At 57.9% G+C, this 19,201-nt stretch overlaps 1 protein-coding gene across 4 annotated transcripts; it reads right to left on the bottom strand.

Moving 5' to 3' along the window:
* Nucleotides 1–390: 390 nt before the first annotated feature.
* On the bottom strand, nt 391–18,344 carry AMOTL2 (angiomotin like 2). 4 transcript variants are annotated; one of them, XM_073899830.1, is made up of 10 exons: nt 18,145–18,344; nt 14,956–15,729; nt 11,866–12,172; nt 10,689–10,833; nt 10,204–10,296; nt 5,839–6,134; nt 4,744–5,051; nt 3,794–4,011; nt 3,041–3,220; nt 391–2,231 (listed from the first exon to the last, which is right to left on the bottom strand). In XM_073899830.1, the coding sequence occupies exons 2-10, from the start codon at nt 15,681–15,683 to the stop codon at nt 2,173–2,175; spliced, it is 2,334 nt and encodes a 777-aa protein (XP_073755931.1). In that variant the 5' UTR covers nt 15,684–15,729; nt 18,145–18,344; the 3' UTR covers nt 391–2,172. The 4 variants fall into 4 exon arrangements, with proteins under 4 accessions (XP_073755931.1, XP_025726284.1, XP_073755933.1 ...); XM_025870499.2 differs by having other exon boundaries at nt 3,041–3,217; XM_073899832.1 differs by lacking the exon at nt 18,145–18,344 and adding an exon at nt 16,649–16,751.
* Nucleotides 18,345–19,201: the final 857 nt, after the last annotated feature.

The following is a 19,201-nucleotide window of genomic DNA, read 5'->3' as shown; positions in this document are numbered from 1 at the left end:
GCTCTGGGACTCCTTCTGCTGGGTGGGGCTGCGGGGGAAGGATAAAGCCGCCTTTGGACACCCAATCCTACCGTGGAGTTGACCACAGCATGTGGTCAAACAAAACCAGCTAGGACAAAGCTACGCATGGGAGGCTGCCCATCTGTCAGACCCTCCCAGACAGAAAAACATTATGTTCAAGAAACAGTAGTGACCCTGAGCTGCCACTCATGGGTATGGTCTGGCCAATTTTTAAGGACCAAGGCACTCGGGAGCATGAGGTGGCGGAGTGAGGGGGTTCAGAGGCAAGAGTGCTCAGGGACGATATACGTGGGTGACACGCCAACTCCTCTACCTTTCCTTTCCCCCTTTCTGTCCCAGTGTAGTCTCTCACTTGGGCAAAGACACCGATTTTAATTATTATTATTTTTTTTATTAAAATACTGTTATACCCAGTGGAATGCAGCAGCAGTCCTGGTACAGGGTGGCATAACAAAACAGCCATGTTTACATTTTAAATATTTATGATAACTTAAACATACAGACACACATCATGGTCTTTGGCAGAAAACGTTCACAGCACAAAAAATACTTTAAAAGAAATACCAAATATTAATCCAAAATATATTAAGTTGTTTTTTTTCTTTCACGATATTTTTTTGCCTTTTTTTTTCTTCTTGCTTTGTAAACAATGCACATGAACCAAATGTATTTTTCAGCTTTAAAGAAGGGTAGAGGGATTTAAAAAAATATGCAATTGTCCAGCAAATGCAAATGTTTAAAAAGGAAACTTGAGGAATCATGGGAATAAAAGAACACATACCGAACTCAAAAACAGTAAAGGAGAAAACGAGGATTCAAGGAAAACTAAAAACAGTCAAGACAAACTACTAAAACCCACCCATCGGTCCTGGGGCTGAGCTGGGGGACTCTCTAGGACCAGAAGTTGAAGCCACTGCTGCTGGCAGGTCTGATTCCAAAGCACTGGCCCCCTTTCAGGGTGCTGCTCACCGGTAGCTTGAGGAGCCAGCCTCACGGGCGCCATTTTGTGATGGGGGCTCCATTGAGAGACGATTTGAGTCACATCCTGTAGCTCATTGACCAGTCTTTCACCAGCTGGGAAAGCTCCCTTTCCCAATCCCTCCAGGTGGGAACAAAGACTCTGACGAGAACAAGGCAACTTATCCAGTTTCCTTCAAGAGAATTGGTGCTGGGAAGCCCCCCATGGCAGATGTCTGTGTGTGGCGGCTCATTTCATCTGGCTCAGGGTTCATAACCAAACCGACAGAATGTCCCAGGGACAGGAGCTGTGAAGCCATGTCAAGAGGCTGGTGATAGGGGTCCCGTGGGCATTTTAAAACAAGGCTCAAGGTAGAGGAAAAGACAGCCAATGTCACATGGATCAACCAGTATCAAAATCCGTGGGCCAAGAACTTGAGAAGGGCAGAGAGCTGGGAGGCTAGTCAGCAGTTACAGGAACCGTGGTGGCAAGGACAGGGGAACAGAGAGGGGACAGATCTGAAGCGGCATGCTTCCGTCTTCTGTTCCGTAAGAAAGTGGGCTATGTACAAACTGCACAGCTTATCCCAGTCCACTTGATAAATGGCCCCTGCCCACTTCAAGGGAGGGGGCGAGGCTGTGGCTTCTGCAGGACTAACACCCTCAATAGTCCCCTGAAGATGCAAGTCTCAGCGATCTCAAGGACGCAGCGAGGAGCTGAGGAGCAGATGAGGTGGGCTGGGACCACACTTAGCCACAGGGGAACAGCATGGCCGGCTCTGTACCGAACCAGCCCACCTGGTGTCCGTAGGCAGCCATCTTGGGAAATCACTCTCCCAAACCAATGTATGCCCTCCCTCCCTGCCTGAGTGCCAACTGGGGGTCCCGAGAAGGCAGAGCTCCCTTCTGGGTTTCCAGTTGCTACCCCAACAGTAAGCCTGGGGATCCTCATTCCGCATGGGCTCAGGAGGGATGTGGGGCTGAGAAGCGGGGTCTTCTGCATGCAGGCGTTCTCATGGCTCCCCCTCACCCCTGCAGCATCCGTAAGCCCCGGGGCACCAGATGGTCAATGGGAGTGAATGCCTGGGTGGGGAAAGCGGGGCAGCAGCAGATGGAGAGGCTGCTGGAATGGCCGAGAGTAGCAGATGGCAGAGGAGACAGGGTATGGTTCGGAGTCCCCGAGCACTACCTCCTTCAGATCAGTATCTCCACCATGTCTGACAAGTCCTGGACTCTGGATGTAGCAACAGAGTCTGGAGAGAGACAAGAGCACAGGCAAACGCCAGCGAGCGTTACAAGATTGCCCTTTTAAATCCTGGCACATTTTTAAGATAGGATCTCCCTTTACCAACGTGGCCTTCCTCAGCTGCCCAGGTGCCTGGGTTCCCACCCCTGCCCCCCCCCCAGCCCCCCCGGCTTGGCCAACCGAGCACCAAGCTCTGTGCCCCCCAGCTCTCCACCCAGATCGTCAACGTCCAATGTGGAAGACACATTTATTTGTAACTTTCAACTGGCTGGAGGCTCGGACGGAGGGGGAGCCCTGAGGGACTGAGGGAGGCTGCAGCATTCTTCCCGAGCCTGTGGTTTTCTGGGACAGTGAGGCACAGGCCCACACCCGAGGGCTAATGTGAAAGGGAAGAAAACATTTAAAAGGCCATCTTCTCAAATTTCTCTGTCTTGGACTCTTTTTTAAACAAACTCTTCTAACTGGAGATTGCCATCAGGTCACTCGCCAAGCTGCATGATCTTAGATGCTTAGATTGGCAATGAAATAAGGCAGGCTATGAAAGAGGAGAAGAAGCACCTCCCACGCCGGCGCGCTCCCTCTGAACTCGGGATCTGTCTGTGATCAGGCCTTTCAGTTCCTCCCATCCATGCATCCAACCAGCTCTCACGTCCACACAGAGGTGTCCCGCGCAGCCTGCTCACCGGCACTGTACACGGCTCCCCGTGGAGTGCAGTAAGCCACGGGGTCTGGGAACAAAGAGCCTGGTGCTCCAGCTCACACCCCGGCGCACCCGCAGCCCTGTGCAGCACAGAAGTCCCGGGGAGGGGCACTTACCCAGCGAGGCTGTCCTCTGGCCCCCACTGTACCCCAGGAGGCTGTCGGGATCCAGTCCCAGGCAAGCTGCTGCGCTGTCCGGGGGACTGTCGGTCTGGGTGCTCCCGTCTCTGCTCCCGTGTTTGGCATGAGCAGGGAGGGGAGCTGTGACCACTGGCTCCTCCTCGGGGGCCCGGTCTGCTGGAAAGGCAGGAGGCCGACAGTGACTGCCTCATGAAGGCAGTGGTAGCCCCATGAAGAACACCTCAAATTAACTGTACCAACTGGGGGTGCGAGGTGGTACGGGTTGCTCTTGATTTGCACGAACTCTGATTAAGATTCAGTACTCCTGTTTCCAAATAGGAATAAACTATCAGGTTGGACTGGTTTCCAAACCTCTTAAGTGGCAGAACCCTTCTTAGCGCGTTGAATCTTAGAACCAGTGGGGACTCTTGAAGTTTCTGTGGCATCTGCTCAGATGGAGGAGCAGAGGAGCTTGCCTGCAAGGTACATCTGCCCAGGAAGCTCTATTTTTGCTGAGATGGCAAGTGGCTGGGATCCAGGGTGCTGGAATTTACGGAGATGGGGAGTAGAGCATGCCCCCTCACACCAGCAGGATAGCTGTGGGCTGGAGGGTCACCGCAGCCAGCGCGGAAGCTGGCTCCCTCGGACAAGGGGTCAGGAAGCCCCGACACCTCTGAGCCTCAGTTCTGGGAGCAAAGGCCTGACAGCAACCGAGCCCTCTACTTCTGCCTCCCACCCGCCTCCTCTCACCTGTAGCCAGCCGGGCAGGGGCATCCACTTGTCGCTCACTAGAGGAAAGACCTTGCCAGCCTTGGGTCCCTGCCGCAGCAGCCACGAAGACAGACGGCACAGACTTGGCGGGCCTCAGGGAGCCCTGTGTGGCCTTGCCCGGCTCTTTCCTGGAGCGCTGCTGAAGGACCTTGATCACCGCATCCTTCTCTAGGATCTGGGCATGGAGCACCTTCAACCTGAGGGGAGAGAGGCCATGCTCACATGGTCAGACCTGCAAATTCAGTGGCCTCTTACCCTCCCCACCTCATGAAAAGCTGGAAGGAGCCTTCAGAAATGTCATCAGAGTTCTGAAATCTGAAGCCCTGAAAACTACCAGTGCGTGAGGCACTGGGCCCTTCTTATGGCAGCAAAGGCAGGTCAAGGGGTAGGTTGGATTCATCGGATGACAGCAATGGCACGACCCTTGCCCGGTGGGGCAATACCCCAGAGCTGCTGCCCATCCAATGGGCTCAGCTGATGTGCTTGTGCTTCTGAGTTGGTCATAGGTCAAACAGAAATCTTGTGGGGCCTCTGAGGTTGTTTTTGGAGAGAAAATACTAGCTATCTGAAGCCAGGGACCTAGTCCACCTTCCTTCTGGGGTGGGCACATGGTGTGAACTCAGCTGGAAAGTCTTACTCTCTGACTGACTGGGGGTGGGGGTGGGGGAGCAGGTAGAAGCCAGAGCCTTGGATGGCATCTGACACCTCCACAGCCAAGGTCCCCTGGGCAGACCAAGGAGTCGGTTGGTATCTCTGGGAAAGAACACGTGTGTGATGCCTGGTGTGCCAGACATGCGGGATCGACCCAGAAGCGTGAGGGACTGCTGAGTCTCGTGGCCAGAGGGGCGTTTATCAGGGATTAAGGGCATGGCAGGGACTGGGCAGTACACCCCCACCCCCACCTCAGGGGGGCAATGCCAATGCCCAACCTGCTTTCCATCTCCTGATGCCTGTGGCCGCCAGTGAGCAGGCCCTCGTTGAAGCTGCTGCTGGGCGAAGGCTGGGGGGAGTGGCGGATGAGGGTGGTGTCGCGCTGGGCCGCGGCCGTGGCGGCTGCGTCCATGGCAAACTGCCTCATGGCACGCTCCTCCAAATACTTCTGCTCCCACTTGGTCATATCCGCCTCTAGCGCCAGGATCTGCTCCTCCTTCTCCCGCAGTTGCTCTGACAGCCGCAGGGCACTGAGCTCCGGGGATCCAACACCGCCACTGGCACCGGTGGAGGGGCCTGCCTGTCTCTGTGGAGAAGGGAGCACTGTGATCAAGGGCAGAGGTTGGGGTGCGGTAGCCACGGGTCCTCACCCTTGCATGAGGGCTCTCACTGATGCACAGGGGCGTCCTCTGCCCTTCCCGGCAGACCTGCCCCTGCGCCCCGCGGCTACCAAAGATGAAGCAGGTGCCGTGGTTCCCCACACCCCCATGGACAAGGGCGCAGGAAAGATCAGGCCTGCCTCTGCATAGGGGACCCAAGAAAGTATCCTCCTCATTGGGAAAGGGGTACTCTTTAATAATTACACTGTGACAACTGGTGTAGACCAGGACCCACGTGGGCAGTCCAGGGCCTGTGGTCACTTTACCTCCGTGGGCAGGGTAAAGTGGGGAAGGGTGACAGAACTCTATCTGGCGTGTAAACACCAGAGTTACTAACACAGCCCAAAGGGAGGATGGGGACTCAGGATCTGGGTTACCATCTGCCCTCACCATGTTGGGGAGACACCTAAGAGCTGGCTAGTCCTCTGCATCAAGGCTCCTGGGCTACCCTCTCTCGAGACCAAGGATGCTAAGCCCTGCTGCTGAGGACCAAAGCCCAGGTCTTGAGTCCCCAAGGCTGGCACCTGGCCAAGCGGTGAAGCCTCTTCTAAGGCTGGTGGCTGCGGGGGTCTGGGGGCAAGGCTGGAACACGGATCAGCCCGGCTTTCCAAGGGCGCCTCCACCTGGATCTCAGTAGGGACCCCCCAGGACTTTGGAACTGGCCTCCTCAGATGCTGCACTCCCCCTGCCAGCTCGCCGCATCTCCAAGCTCACCTGTTGTGCACGCAGGGCCTTGAGTTCCTGCTCTAGGCGTGTCCGCAGACGGAGCTCCAGCAGCTCCCGCTTCTCACAGGCCGCCTGCAGCTGCCCCAGGGCCTGCTGTAGCCGCTCCACCTTCTCCACATAGGCCTGCTTCTTGCGCAGCTCTCCCTCGGCTCGAGCAGCCCGGCCCTGCGCATTGCTCAGAGCCTGCTCCAGCAGCTCGGCTCGCCTCCGCTGGTCCTCGATGGCACCGCGCAGCAGGGCCGTCTCCCGCTCCAGCTTCTCCTGCTCCTGCTGTTGCTCGTAGCCTGCGGCGGGCGGGGGGGGGGGGGGGGGGGGGGCTCGGTCAGAGACAGCAACCCCACGGCAGTCCCACCAAGCGCCTAGCGCATGCTGGGCTCTGCACTGAGGGCTGGACAAGCATGCCTGCATCTTATCCTCTCCACAACCCTAGGAGGTAGGCACTGTCATCACCACCGCCAGGACATGCGGGAGGGACAGGTTACGTCACAAATAAATGGCAGCACTGGCCCCGGGCCCTTGCAGTAGTAACTGGGCCACACTGCCTCTCTGCTGGGACATGGACAGCCCCAAACACTGTCTACTTGTGCCAGGTGTCACCATTTCCAAAACACATTCATAATGTTCCTTGAGGCTCATGATGACACTAGAGTCTGGCCTGATAGGAACTGTGATAGGAACCCATGACAGATGAGAAGGCGCAGGTGGACTGCGACAGGACCATCGTGCCAGTGAGAGAATGAAGGAACAGGGAAGAGAAGAAGCTCCATTGGCTGCACCATGAGCCAGGCACGTACACATCTCATTCCCCTGAAGCCCCTCGAGGTAGGGTATGTGACCTCCAACATAGTGGGGAAGAAACACAGGTAACTGGTGCTGCTAAAGTGCGGACCCAAGTCAGCCTGGCCTCCAAAGGACCAGGCTGCTTCTGGCTGTGGTGGGAGGCCCCCACACCCAGAGGCCTCTCAAAGTGGGCTCCAGGACTCATTCTGTAGACCCAGGGGCCCCCAGAATACTGCTACATTTCCTTTCTTGGTCTGGGGGAACCACTGAGATGTAGGCAACCGGGCTCATAAAGAAATGCAAACTTTGCAGCATAATGAGAATGACTACAGTCCAAAGATTTGTGTCTAAGATCCTAGCTATCCCAACGTTTAAAATCACCTTTTGTGCTTGTCAGGAGAACTCTGCTCGGGGTCCCACATCACACTGTGGGGCCAAGCAAGACCCAAGCCAGACCATGCAGTCCTCCGGCTGATGCTCTAGGTGTAAATCCACCTCCCATGCACCTGCCCTTTGGGAATCCAGCCCGGCCCCCCACAGAGGGTGTCGGGGGCGGGGGGCCCGCCTTACCGGAGGGTAGAAGGGGGTGGGCTCTAGGGCCTGCCCGAGGAACTCAAAGGCACTGTCACTGAAGCAGCGCTCTCATAGTACAGTGGAATTTTCTGCTGTAATAAAATTGTTCTGTACTGTGCCAACCTGTGCCCGAGGGCCATGAGAGCCTTGTGGCTACCGAGCACTTGCAATATGGCTAGTGTGAGGAAAGAACCGAATTTTTCATTTTATTTAATTTTAATCTTTGGACCACAGGTAGCTGAGTACCTATCACATGGGACAGGTTCTGGAATAGAAGAGTGAAGGCTTGGGACCTGGGTAGGCGAAGGGAGGATTCATTTACTCAGGGCCCCGGGGCAGGAGAAGGACACAGGCAACCCAGGTCAGCTCCGGCTCCATCTGGATTTTTTCAAGGCCAGGCCCAGGCTGGCTTTACTCTTTGGTGTGGAAGGAAAAGATGAGGAAGCTCAGTAATACTGAAATTGAGGCATCCAAAAGGGGCTGAATTAGCGTCTAAGGGGTGTGGTGGAGGGACGGTCAGAGAGAGTAGATTGCGGATTTGGGCCTAGGAGCAATGACCCCTTCCCATATGTGCTCCAAGAGCCCACAGCTTAACAGAATTTAACAGGCAGCAGCCTCGCATCCCAGTCTTACCATGACTGCCCCATCTTCTAGTCCCAGAGCCTGAGGCTCCGGCCAGAAGGAAATGCCCAACGGGAGAGAGCTGAGAGAGCTAGGCCTCTGGACTCAAGTCCATATCCCCAGGGAGAGGAGGGCAGGGCCAGACCAGAGCAGCCAAAGCTGGGGGTCTGTACCAAAAGCAGGCACTGGGGACAATGACCACACTTTCCTACTACTGTTGACTGACCCCAGAAAAAGTGAGGTCAACCCGAGACTTTTTCCCTGGGAGCTTTGTGTCTTCTCCATGGGTATTAAGGAACAAGGAAGAGCTGCTTGGCTTTCCTCAGCCCTTGGCGAGGGGTGGTGGTGGGGAGGGGGACCCAGCCTTATGTTTCCTGCAGCTTCCTGCTGCCTTGCACAATCTCTAAGGCCCTGGCAGGGGCTGGGAGGCCTCAGCCTCGGCCATCCCCAGCTACTGGGATGAAACCACAGGCTTGTCTTATCTGCTGGGAGAGCTCCTGGGCCGGGGAGGGGGCCAAGGGCAGGCAGGAAGGTTGAGCCGTGCAGGAAGAAGGGGGATACGCCTTCCGCCTTGGAGAAAGCCACCCACTCTGGCCCGCCAGCCCTGCCCCTTTGTCCCCGTCGCTCTGGGCCATGCGGGAGGAAGCGGCGGGGGGCAGGCCGGAGCGGAACAGCCCCATGGCCCAGGAATGCCAGGCATCCAGGTCACCCGTGGCGTCCAGATTAATGGCTCCAGTTAGGAGCCAAGAACAGCCTGGCGCTTCTCGCTCCCTGGGGAGCGGAAACGCCTCCAGTCCGGCCTCCCCCCCCCACCTTCGCCCCTCCGCTGCCGGCTCCCAGACACCTGCCTAGCGACTTCCTTTCTGCGGCAGCGTCGCACCCCCAAAGCCCACCCTCTCCTACAGGACACCCCCATTCTGCCTCTTGCCAGGAACCCATCCCCCCAGACTCCCAAGGGCTACACTGAGGACTGCCCCATCCCTGTCCTTCACCTCTCTCCCAGGGACCCTAAGTCATTGCCACCTTGCTCGGCTCTTTCCGGCCCAGCCTACCTCCTGCTCAACCCCCACCCCCCCCCAATCCCTTCAGTGTCGTGTCCCCCCATTTGCTGTCCTGGGCAGCTCTGTCCAGGGCTCTGGGCTCTGAGCCCTCCTTGAGGAAGGAAGAGATGCTGCCAGCCAGAGCTCAGTTCTCAAGCTGCTCCCTGACTTCTGGACGCCCCATACTATCCAGGCCCCTCACACATACTAGGCTTCCTCAAAGCCACCCTCACCAGGACACCAGCCACCCCCATTCCATTTCTCTGCAAAGGCCCAAACACCACTACAGCACAGTAGGAACTTACTGCCTCTCTGCCTCTTCTGACTGCTAGAGCTTCTTCCTGCCTTCTTCCTGCTGCTGAGCTCAGGGCTTCCTTTAGTCCCACTCCATGCACCTCAACCTGAGCCATCCCACCGCACCAGCCCCCAGCCTGAGCTGCCTCTGGCTGGAGTATTTCCTCCTCTGGCCATCACCGCCCCTGCCATCCCCACAGAGCCTCTCTCTCAGGCCAGTGGGGACTTCCCAGTCACTAGTCTCCAAGGCCAGGGACACCTCTGTTCCCTTGAATCTGTGGTGAGAAGACCCCGCTTCTTTCTCAAGCTCAACCCCTCTCACTCAACCTCCCTGCCCTGGTACCTTCCAAACGCCTGCACCCACCCTCTGCCCAATTCCTGACAGGGGCTTAGCATGGTGCTGCTAATGAACAAATGACTGATTGAACAGACTAGTCAATAAGGAACTCATCCACTGTCTTCCAGAAGCCTTCCACCACCCCTATTAGAGAAGCTTCCTAAACCCCTTCTTCAGACTGCACCTGCTGGTTAAGCTCCAGAAACCCACTTTCGGTTTGTCTGTGGAGACCCCCACTTGGCCAGCTTGTTATGGCCCAGTTGCATCATGCTCCCCAGCTTCTCACATTCTAACTGGGCCCCCCTAACCTTCCCGCTGCCTGGAATGCCCTGGGGAACTCAGCATTCCTTCTCTCTGCTCCCACTTGCCTCCAGGGCTATCTGGCCTCCCCCACTGCCCAGTGCACCTTGAGTTCTGAAGGATACTCTACTGACATGGCGCCACAGCCCAGCAAATCACCGCGCCCCAGCGGTCCCCTCTGGTACCCACTCATCTCTCCAATAAATGCAGAACCAGATCTTATTCTTTGGAAGCCACCCCTCCCAGGCAGGACACTTCAGGGCTGCATGCACAGCAGGCATTCAGTAATCCTGTGCTCGAAGCATCGCTTTGACAGCAGGGAGGGCCAATCCTCCTGTGTCCACTGTCACTGCCACGGTCTCACCACCCACTTATCTGTCCGGGCGTCTGAGCGGGAGCCCTACTCACTCTGAGCAAGCAGCTTGGCCACCATGTCCTGACTTCCTGCCTGGGCCTCCTGGGTCTTGGTTGCCAGACGGCGGTTGGCAGATTCCAATCTCTCTGTTTCAAATGAAGGAAAAATGTTTTAAGGAAAGATGTTCGAGTATCAGGTGAAGCTGCCTGCCCGGGTGTCCCCTGGGGTCCTGTCTATGGGGCTGCACCCTCCAAACCAGGGATGGGTTGATAGGGAAGCCCTGGGTGTGCTCAGGGCCTAACGAGGAGGGAGACTCTGGGCCACACCAGTGAGGGTTCCACAGGAGGCTCCAAGGCATAGGACAGACACAAGCGTCCCCCTGTCAAGGTGGCTCCCAAGGAGTTTCCAACTGGCCCCCTCTGAGCCAACTTACACTTATTTTTGCAGAGGGCAGAAATTCTGAATTCCTCCCTAGACCAGAGGAATCAAGGCCTCCACAGATGCTCGCCACCCCCTCACCCTGGCTGCCCTCTCTCACCTCTAAGATCCCTGTTGAAGTCCTGCAGCCTCCTCATTTCACTGTCCATTTTGTTCCGCATGGTCTTCTCCAGGGCCTCCCGCTTAGAAGAGGCTCTTGTCAGGCTCTCGTGGGCCTCAGAGAGCCTCTGGATTTCACTTTCCAGCTGCAAGAGGCAGACAGGAGAGCTGAAGGAAGGGGAGAGAGCCCAGAGTGTGTGTGGCATCAGCGTCCCATCCACGGGCCCGGGCTGCTCTGCTCTCTCCAGCAGAAAGGGTGCGAGAGGAGAGGATCAAAGGCAACAGCAAAACAATCCAGGTGGCTATAGTGGGATGGTCAGAAGCTTGTGGCCTCCAGATACGAATCAGATACTAGAACCAGCAAGCAAGGGTCCCCTCAGTTGTGCCAAGGTCCCGATGCTGAGTGAACCAGGGCCAAGTACTCTGGAAGTGGCTGCCTCAGAGTGACTCAGGACAGCCTTCCTGTGCCCGACATCCAGAAAGAAGCATTTTGCTTTTGTCCAGGTTCTACTGAGAATCTGAGCCCTGTCATCCAGGAGTGGGCACAAAAAGACTCCAGCCATGATCTGTGTGTGTGTGTGTGTGTGTGTGTGTGTGTGTGTGTGTGTGTTTGAGCTATCTGGGACACCACGGGACAGCAACAGGAGGCCGGAGGCCACCTGTCAAAGCTGAATGCACACAGCTGGTAAACCTTCACGAAAGAACAGGGGCACCAGCCCCCAGCCTGAGCTGCCTCTGGCTGGAGTATTTCCTCCTCTGGCCATCACCGTCCACTGCAGAAGGCCAGCCTGGCCCCAGCTGCCCCTCCCACTTGGCGGCTGGCAGGTTCCGCACGTGCTCCGAGCTGGCCTGGGATTCCAATAAGTAGCCCATTTTTTCCAAGAGGAGGGGCTTTTGCTTGGGCCAGGGCTGGCCTAGAACAGACTGGCTGTTGTGTGGGGGACACAAAGGGCTCTCTGTGGGAGGTGTCCGCAGGAGGGGGTGTGTGCAGGGAGCTGGTGAATGGGCTCTTTCTAATCACCACCAGCTAGCAACTGCTCACACCCCAGGCCTGCTCTGCTGGCCTCGAGGCTGCTCCCCAGCTGTCCAGAGTCAGTGAGGGAGGGCATGGGAAGGACGAGGGGGTGGGCAGCAGCTCCTCCCCCACCCCGCCCCTCTGGGGCCCCAGCGGGGCCTACCTTCTCCATGCGGCCGGCCTTCTCTGCTGAACTCTCCAGCTCCCTCTGTAGCCTCTCGTTGTCCCTCTGCAGCCTGGCATTCTCCCTCAGCACAGTCTCCACCTGGGCCAGGTGGGCACTGCCCGAGGTGGTGGCGGCGGCCGGGGTGCTCACTGGCCCCTCCCCCTCAGGTGCACTGAGGGAGCCTAGGGGGCCGTGGCTGAGAGCAGCTGGGTGCGGCGGCAGGGGCTGCTCCTGGGGCGGCTGTAAGTACTGGTACTGCTGTTGCTGCTGGAGGAACACAGGGGGCACCTGGGCCTGCAGGATCCTGGCGAACAGGAGAGACGGTGTTCAGAGGCTGCCCAGACCCCCATGGCTCCCAGCCCTGAGCAGCCCTGCCTGGGCCCAGCCCTCCTGGCACACTGGGCAGTCTCCACACAACACCAGGCAGTGACCAGTGGGGAAGGCCTTTTTCACACGACGTCTACCCAAGACCCTCAAGGGCCAAGGGAGCGGGGCTAGCGGGGGTTAACATCAGGATGCTTGTTTCACACCTCGTAGCACTGTGGCCAAGGCCCTGGGGATCAGCCTGAGTAGTCCTGGACCTTATGAGCAACCAGTACTTAAATGCGCACTTGACCTTTCTAATCCACAGAAGGTTCTTTTTGGGTCTGGAGGCCACATCAATCATGACTGAGCACACAGCCACCCAGGCCCCTGGGCCACTTGGTGGCTGTTCTAAGCCTCTCACACTAGCACCTGCCAGTGCAGCACACCCACGTTTTTCTCCCTCCTATTTTGGGTCCCCTCATCCGTCACAGAAACATTTTTTGAATACTGTGGCTAAGGGCAGAGGGGTGAGAGAGATGTTGGGGGGGCGGGGGGAAGAGCCTGAGCTCCAAAGTCTGACAAAATCGGCATTCAAATCCCCGGGGTGCTGGCATGCCTCTGCTACATCATGAGGGTCAGCATTTCCAGCCTCAAGGGGCTGGCCAGGCCTACACAAAGCCTGGCAGGATGCTGGGCCTACAGCACGTGCTCCCACCATGGTGGCCCATTCTCTACCTCTCCCAGTGGTGACTGCAGCATACTGTCTGTTTAAAGAGCAAATGGGACCCACACACTGGATCTTCTTAGGCACAGGGGCCCCCGCTGAACCACCGCAACAGCCCGAGTTTAGGGTCAATGTTCCACTGGCCTCTAGCAATGCTGTAATGTCACCCTCAGAGCCCCATTAAGGGAAAGAGCAAAGAGCAAGAGGCATGGGGGTGGAGGTTGGTCACAGAGCCTTTCAGGGGCCTTGGGGCTCCCAAGTGCAGAAGAACAGACTGCCTCCGTCCCACCAGGAATTTTCCAAGTCCCAGATGCTCCATGAGAATTGAATTCCACTCGTGGGTCCATCACCTCAGCACTCACGCCCTCCCTCCCCCCATAGCCTCCTCTCCCCTGCTCCCCTGAGGACCCTAGGCTGTAAGAAAAGTCCCTCCCCCAGGTTCCCAATGAACAATCCTTTTGCGATCTCTATTTCTCTCACCGCCTAAGGTGGAGCTTCCAGCGAGAGCTGAGCAGAGGGTCCCCACTGGAATGCGCACTCTCCTGCACTGCTAAATGTGGCATTCCCGGGGTTGCTTCACCAACTTTCTCAACCCCCTGCACTGGGCCAGGCAGACACAACTGGCATTCTTTGGGGATGACTTAGCTCTGAGAAAGAATAGAGCTTTCCTTTCCCTTCACATTTGCTCTCCCTTCCCCTGTTCTGCCCCTCCCCACCCTCCCTTTTTTGTTCTCCTGTGGTCTACTTCCTTTCCACGATATTATCTTTTCCTGACAGGGTTCAATAAGGCTGCTCCAAAAGAAGAAACCCGCGACTCAGCTTCCGAAACTCTCCCTGACCAAGCTCTGAGAAAGGAGCTAAGGTGGGGGAGGGGAGCAGGAGAGGTGGACGTTGGAGAAAACCCACAAGGCTCCCTCCTCTGGTTCCCCCATACCAACACCATGGCGTCACTCGTTTCTCGAGAGCAAGGAAAGGCATCTATCCCAGGAAAAGGCCGAACGGTGGGAAAGCGGGTGACTAAATGAAGACTCAGCAAGCATGAAGAGAACCAGACTTCGACCTTGAGCCTTCCAGAGGAAAGGAGGCTGCAAATCCTCAGGCCCCTCTGATGGGGTTTCCGGGACCAGCACGCGGGGAGATGGGGTGTGTGAATTGAGCAGTGTGTGTCCGCTTCTCAGGAGGGGCCAGGCCAAGGGAGAAGCCTGGGGCAGAGCCGCATTTCCAGGAACCAGTATTTCTGCAAACCCTCCGGGCTTTCTGCCTCCTCCTGATCTCCTGCTTCCATTCTTGCCCCTCAGAATCCACTCTCTCTACCTGCAGCCCAAAGGACCTTTTTAAAGAGGTAAGCCAAATTGTATCCCCTAAAGGCTTCCCTTCACACTCGGAATCAAACTCTACATTCCCCAGCACCTTTTCCAAGCTCCCCAGAAAGGGGCTCGCCTGGACCTCAAGTCCTCTTCCCTAAGGGCTCCAGCCACCTGGAGCACAGGAAAGGAAACGCAAAGTAGCAAGAGGGCGGCTCCTGCCCTGGTGTAGGACAGGGAGAGGTCTCTAAGGAGGCCATCTGGTCCTTCCTGCCTCCAGTTAGCCGTGCCTGCCACTAACCCCAGAAAGCCGACTGTCCGCTTGGTCTTAACAATCTCCAGAGGAGGAGGTCCCACCTTCTCCCCACTTAGCTTGGAAACAGTTTGGCAATGATTCCCAACCCTTGTCTTTAGCAAGTTGTTTCAAAAACCTAACCTTTAACCCTCTGCTGTAACTGGTACCCCCCAAGAGCCCTAGTTACTTGACTGCTACAGCTAATTACACAATGGCATCCATCTCCAAATGAAAGCAAAAGACACCACTAAGTTCTCCTGTGACCTGGGCTAAGTCCTGCTCTCCTCCAGGCATCAGCCCCTCCTCCTTGGGAAGGAGAGGGGTAGCCAACGGCCTTCCTCTGGCGCTTGCCAGCCATGGCACAAGGTGTTGTCCCGAGGCTCTCCACCCCGGGGGGGGGGGGGGGGGAAACTGCTGGAAGAAAGTCAAGAGCTTGAAAGACCAGGGTGGGCAGTTACCTGACTTCGGCATGCTGGAAGTGTGGGCTCCCGCGGGTGCGGTAGCGTGGGTCGGTGACAGCGGTGGCGGTCTCATGAGCTAGCATAACGTGTGGGTACTGAGGCGGAGGTCCACGGGGCTCTGGGCCCTCGGCGGGGGGGCCCCTGGATGCGGGGCCCTGTTGATTGCGGGCCAGCTGCGGGAAGCTGTGGGAGGAGCTCATGTGGCTGGGGGCCCGGGCACCGTTCCTCTCCAGGGACAGCTGCAGAAGCCGTTCACTCAGGGAGCGCACATGCCCATGGCGCAGCTCCCGCAGGGCCTCATCCTGACTCCGATGGCCTCCTGGGGCCCCTCGGGGATCCCGGTCCCCCACATGTGGCCGGGGCCCCACCTGCTGGGCCGCATAGTACTGTGAGTGGGCTTTTGCCTCTTCATAGGTGGGCAGCTCTTCACCCTTGCTGGGCTGTGGGCACAGCCGGTAGAGGGTGTTCTCTGCCAGGTGGGTCTCACCGCCCTGGTGCTCCTGGCCCTGGGGTTCCTGCCTTGTGGCTTGCTGCAGCACCTGAGTGTCCTCGGGTGCCAAGATCTCCACGGAGGCTTGGGGGCTCCCTGTGCCCCCGGCCCCACCCCGCAGGGCCTGCTGTTGGATGGCCAGCAGCGTGCGCGTCTCAGTCAGGTTGCCATAGCGTAGCTGCTCCTGGATGAGGCGGTGCAGGACTGTCCCGGAGGAGTCTTCCAGCGTCCTCATGCTTCCTTGGCTGGCACACACCCGCCTGGACAATGGCCGGGGGCACCTGGGAAGAGAGAAAGAAGAGCAATGAGGGGGAGCACGTGGGAAAGAGGGCACGGGGTACTTTCCATGAGAGCATGGTCCCAAGCATAGTGGGAAAGAGTGGAGGGTCACACAAGGCTCAGTTGCCAACGCTGCCACCTACTGATTAAGGCAAGTTACCTAACCTTTGAGACTCAGTTTCTCCATCAGAAAAATGTAAAGACTAATGCTTGCCTCATGGAGTTGAAAATTCAGTAAGGCAATGGCTGCCGAGCTCCTGGTGCACTGTAAATCCTTGGCAGAGGACTGCCATTACAGTCATATTCACGGAGACTTACTAGGCCTAAAGAAAGACACCGGTAACCTCGAAGGTAATCAATCATCCAGGAACCACAGCCTCCTGCAGCCAGCTTCCCACTGAAAAGGCTGACGAGAGACTCCAGGGCAGGGGTAGCTCAGCTATAACCACTGAGCAGGCCAGTCCAGGGGTAGACAGGGCCCCAGTTTATTGGCAGGTGATAAAGAATGACTCCAGCCTAGGAGAAGCCCTGGGCAAACAGCCCCTAACTCCCTTTAGAATGTAGCATGCCTGAGCCCTAGCCTTGACACAGTTAACTCACCACCGTCCACCCCCTTTACCATGCTGAACCCTCCCTTGTCATGGGATGACCTTGGCAGTGACTCTGCAAGGTGAACAGGAAGAAGGAAAAAAATGCATCTGGTTTGGTGAATAAGGGATGAGAGCAGAGAGGCTACCACAGGACCATGGTTTTGTGAAATGAAGCACAAAGAGGCCACCCATCAAGGTTTATGGGTCAGTCACATAGTCTTTGTGTTGACAGCAATTGCATGGGTGCTCCAGGAAAAACAAAGTATGGCACCATGTCTTTGATTTGATGGCTGTCCCTCCTACACACACACACACACACACACACACACACCTGCTACTTGGAAAAGACCCCCATGGTCCTCTGCCACATGGGAGTGGGCACTCAGCATCTTGACATCAGTAACACCCATCTGAGCCAACTGGAGGAGTAAGGGAGCAAGAAAGAGGCTCTTGGTTGCAGGGACCTGAGGCTGCGGGCTGGAAGCCTCAAGTGCAGGGAGTTATCTCCTGAGGAAGGTATTCCATTCTGAGCTTGGGCTCTCAGTGGCTCAAGTCCTGGAAGGCTGCCCCCCCCACCCGGCTTCCTTCCTGGCTGCCCAGAAACGAGGAGAGGGAGATGAGTCTGGAAGGCATCTCTGTCCCCATCCTTCTTGGCACCCAATCATGCCGACCCCTCTCTTACACACAGTAGGTATGGAGATGCAAGACTCCAGAGTTACCAGAGGCAAAACAAACTGGAATCAATTCGCCCTAGAGTTTCATCCGCGGGGCATTTCCTAAAGTAATCAGTCTGGGCTGACTCCCGCTGAGAACGACGGGGCGGGGGTAGGGAGGTGTAGGGAATGCAGAGTTTTCTGGACAGATTCCTGGTCTCCTCCCCGCAGCAATGTGCCTGGGAGCGGGGAACACCTCCGGGACCTCTCAGCCGAGTCTGCCCCCGTCAGACCCCTCAGATGCACAGCCGTTACTAAAATCTGGGACCACGACGCCAGCCATGCACCTTTGCTGCACCAGCGCACCCGGCTCACTGCAACCATCCCCCCCACCCTTCCTAAGTAAGCACGCAACTCCGGCTCTTGCGGGGGCGCACGCTCGCCTAAGGAACCCAAACGAGGGTCTCTAAGTCAGATTGCATCCCAGCCAGGGATCCCGCTCTACCCGGACTCCAAGCCGAACACGAACACCCGGAGGCCGCCGGTGCGCCCAGAGCGAGCAGGCGAGGGTAGCCGGTAGCCCACGGAGTTCTTTAAGCGTCGCGGGTCCTCCTCCCTCCCGGCCTCCCGAGCCCTCTTTGTTTTCCAAATGCTCCAACGCTGACGTCACCGGGCTGGACGGCCGGCTGCATTCTTTCTAAGTGAGAGCCATTCCGTGGCTCCAGAGAGGATTTTCCAAGGAAGACAAAGAGGAGTTCTTGGACTAGTTGGGGGCAAAGACACCTGTAACCCCCACCTAACCAGTTCAACCCCAGGGCCCTGCAACTTGAACGCGAAGCGGCGCCTCCTGCCCTGTTCCGCGCCCCTCTCCCCAGCCCACGACCCAAAACATAGGGCCCCCTTCTCCCCAAAGGCTGCCGGCTCCCCCAGCCCCAGGGGACCGGCGCGCCAGCGAGAGCCCCCGACCCAGGCGCACAGCCGGGCGCCCGCAGCGAGGAACGGCCCCGGGCCGCCTTTGCGGCTTCCTCGAAAGGGCGCACTTCACGCTGAGGACGCTTGGTGCGTCGGGCTCCCGCTCCCGGAAAAGGGTGGGCTGCGCGGGGGCTCTGGCTCGGGCTGGACGCCCCTCTCCGCGTCCGCGCGCTCCCCGAAGGGCCCAAGCCGCCTTCCTTACCGCTGCGGCCTGAGGGTGCTCGGCGTAGTCAGACCCGACGGCCCGGCCCGGCCCGGCCCGGCCCGGCTCAGCTCGGCGGCGGAGGTGTGCACTCGGCGGTGGCGCCGACGCTCTGGCCGCTCGGGCCCCAGCGCGCAGCCCCAGGGTCGGCCCGCGCCGGAGGCGGCTGCTATGCCAGGAATGTGAGAGTTTCAGGTTCCCCCTCGGGATCAAAGCGAACCACAAATAACCTCTCAGCGCGCCGCCCTCCTCCGCCCTCCGCCACCCTCCGCCTCCTCCCGCTCCCTCCCCCCGGCCCCCGCCTTCCTCCCGGGAGGCGGCGCTGCGGACCCGGCGCCCGGCCCCTGAGCTCCGTTCCCGGGCGGCCCAGGGCCCTCCAGGACGCCCTGCGCCTCTCCCGCCTCCCCCACCCCACCGCCGCGCTTTGCCTCCGGGGCTGCTGGGGACGAATTAATCCGCTCGGCCATTACCGTCCCCCAAACCCGTCCCCGCCTTCCACTCCTTCATCCCTGTCCGCGGAACGACCCCCGACGATGGACAGTTGTGTGTGTGTGTACGCAAGGGGAGGAAGACTGCAAAGATGTCCGTACCTGCCTGCCTGACTTGGACCCCAGCCCCGGCGGAGAGAAGACTGCTTCCAGCTCCAGCCGCTCCCTAACCCCCGCACTGCTTTCACCGCCAGCGGCAACCTTTGAATTGCCCTGTTATTGTTTACCAACACCTTCGCCAGCTCCTTTAGGGCCTATCTCCACAGGAAGTGTGAATCTGGGTTGAAAATCTTCCGTTTAATTTGATCCACCTAACCCACTGAATCACCCGCCGCCAGGCGCTCTGTCCAGCTCTTCCGGAAAAAGGTACTAATCGGCACCCCCAAATTTCACGCAGAGCGCACGGTGTGCCACCACCCGCTTTTCGCCTCGTCCTGCCTGTCAGCCCTCCCAAATCATCCTGCCAGGGAGTTCTGTTACCATCCCTGTTATACACGAGGAAACCAAGGCTCAGGGGGGTTGATTAGCTTGCCCCAGGGTCACACAGAGCAGAAGTTGATGAAGCCAGG

The sequence above is a fragment of the Callorhinus ursinus genome, unplaced genomic scaffold, assembly GCF_003265705.2.
Source record: "Callorhinus ursinus isolate GAN/ISIS: 27379988/994484 unplaced genomic scaffold, GSC_fseal_2.0 scaffold1, whole genome shotgun sequence".
NCBI lineage: Eukaryota > Metazoa > Chordata > Mammalia > Carnivora > Otariidae > Callorhinus > Callorhinus ursinus.
Note: the sequence above shows the minus strand (reverse complement) of the source record. Positions and strands in the feature narration are given on the sequence as shown.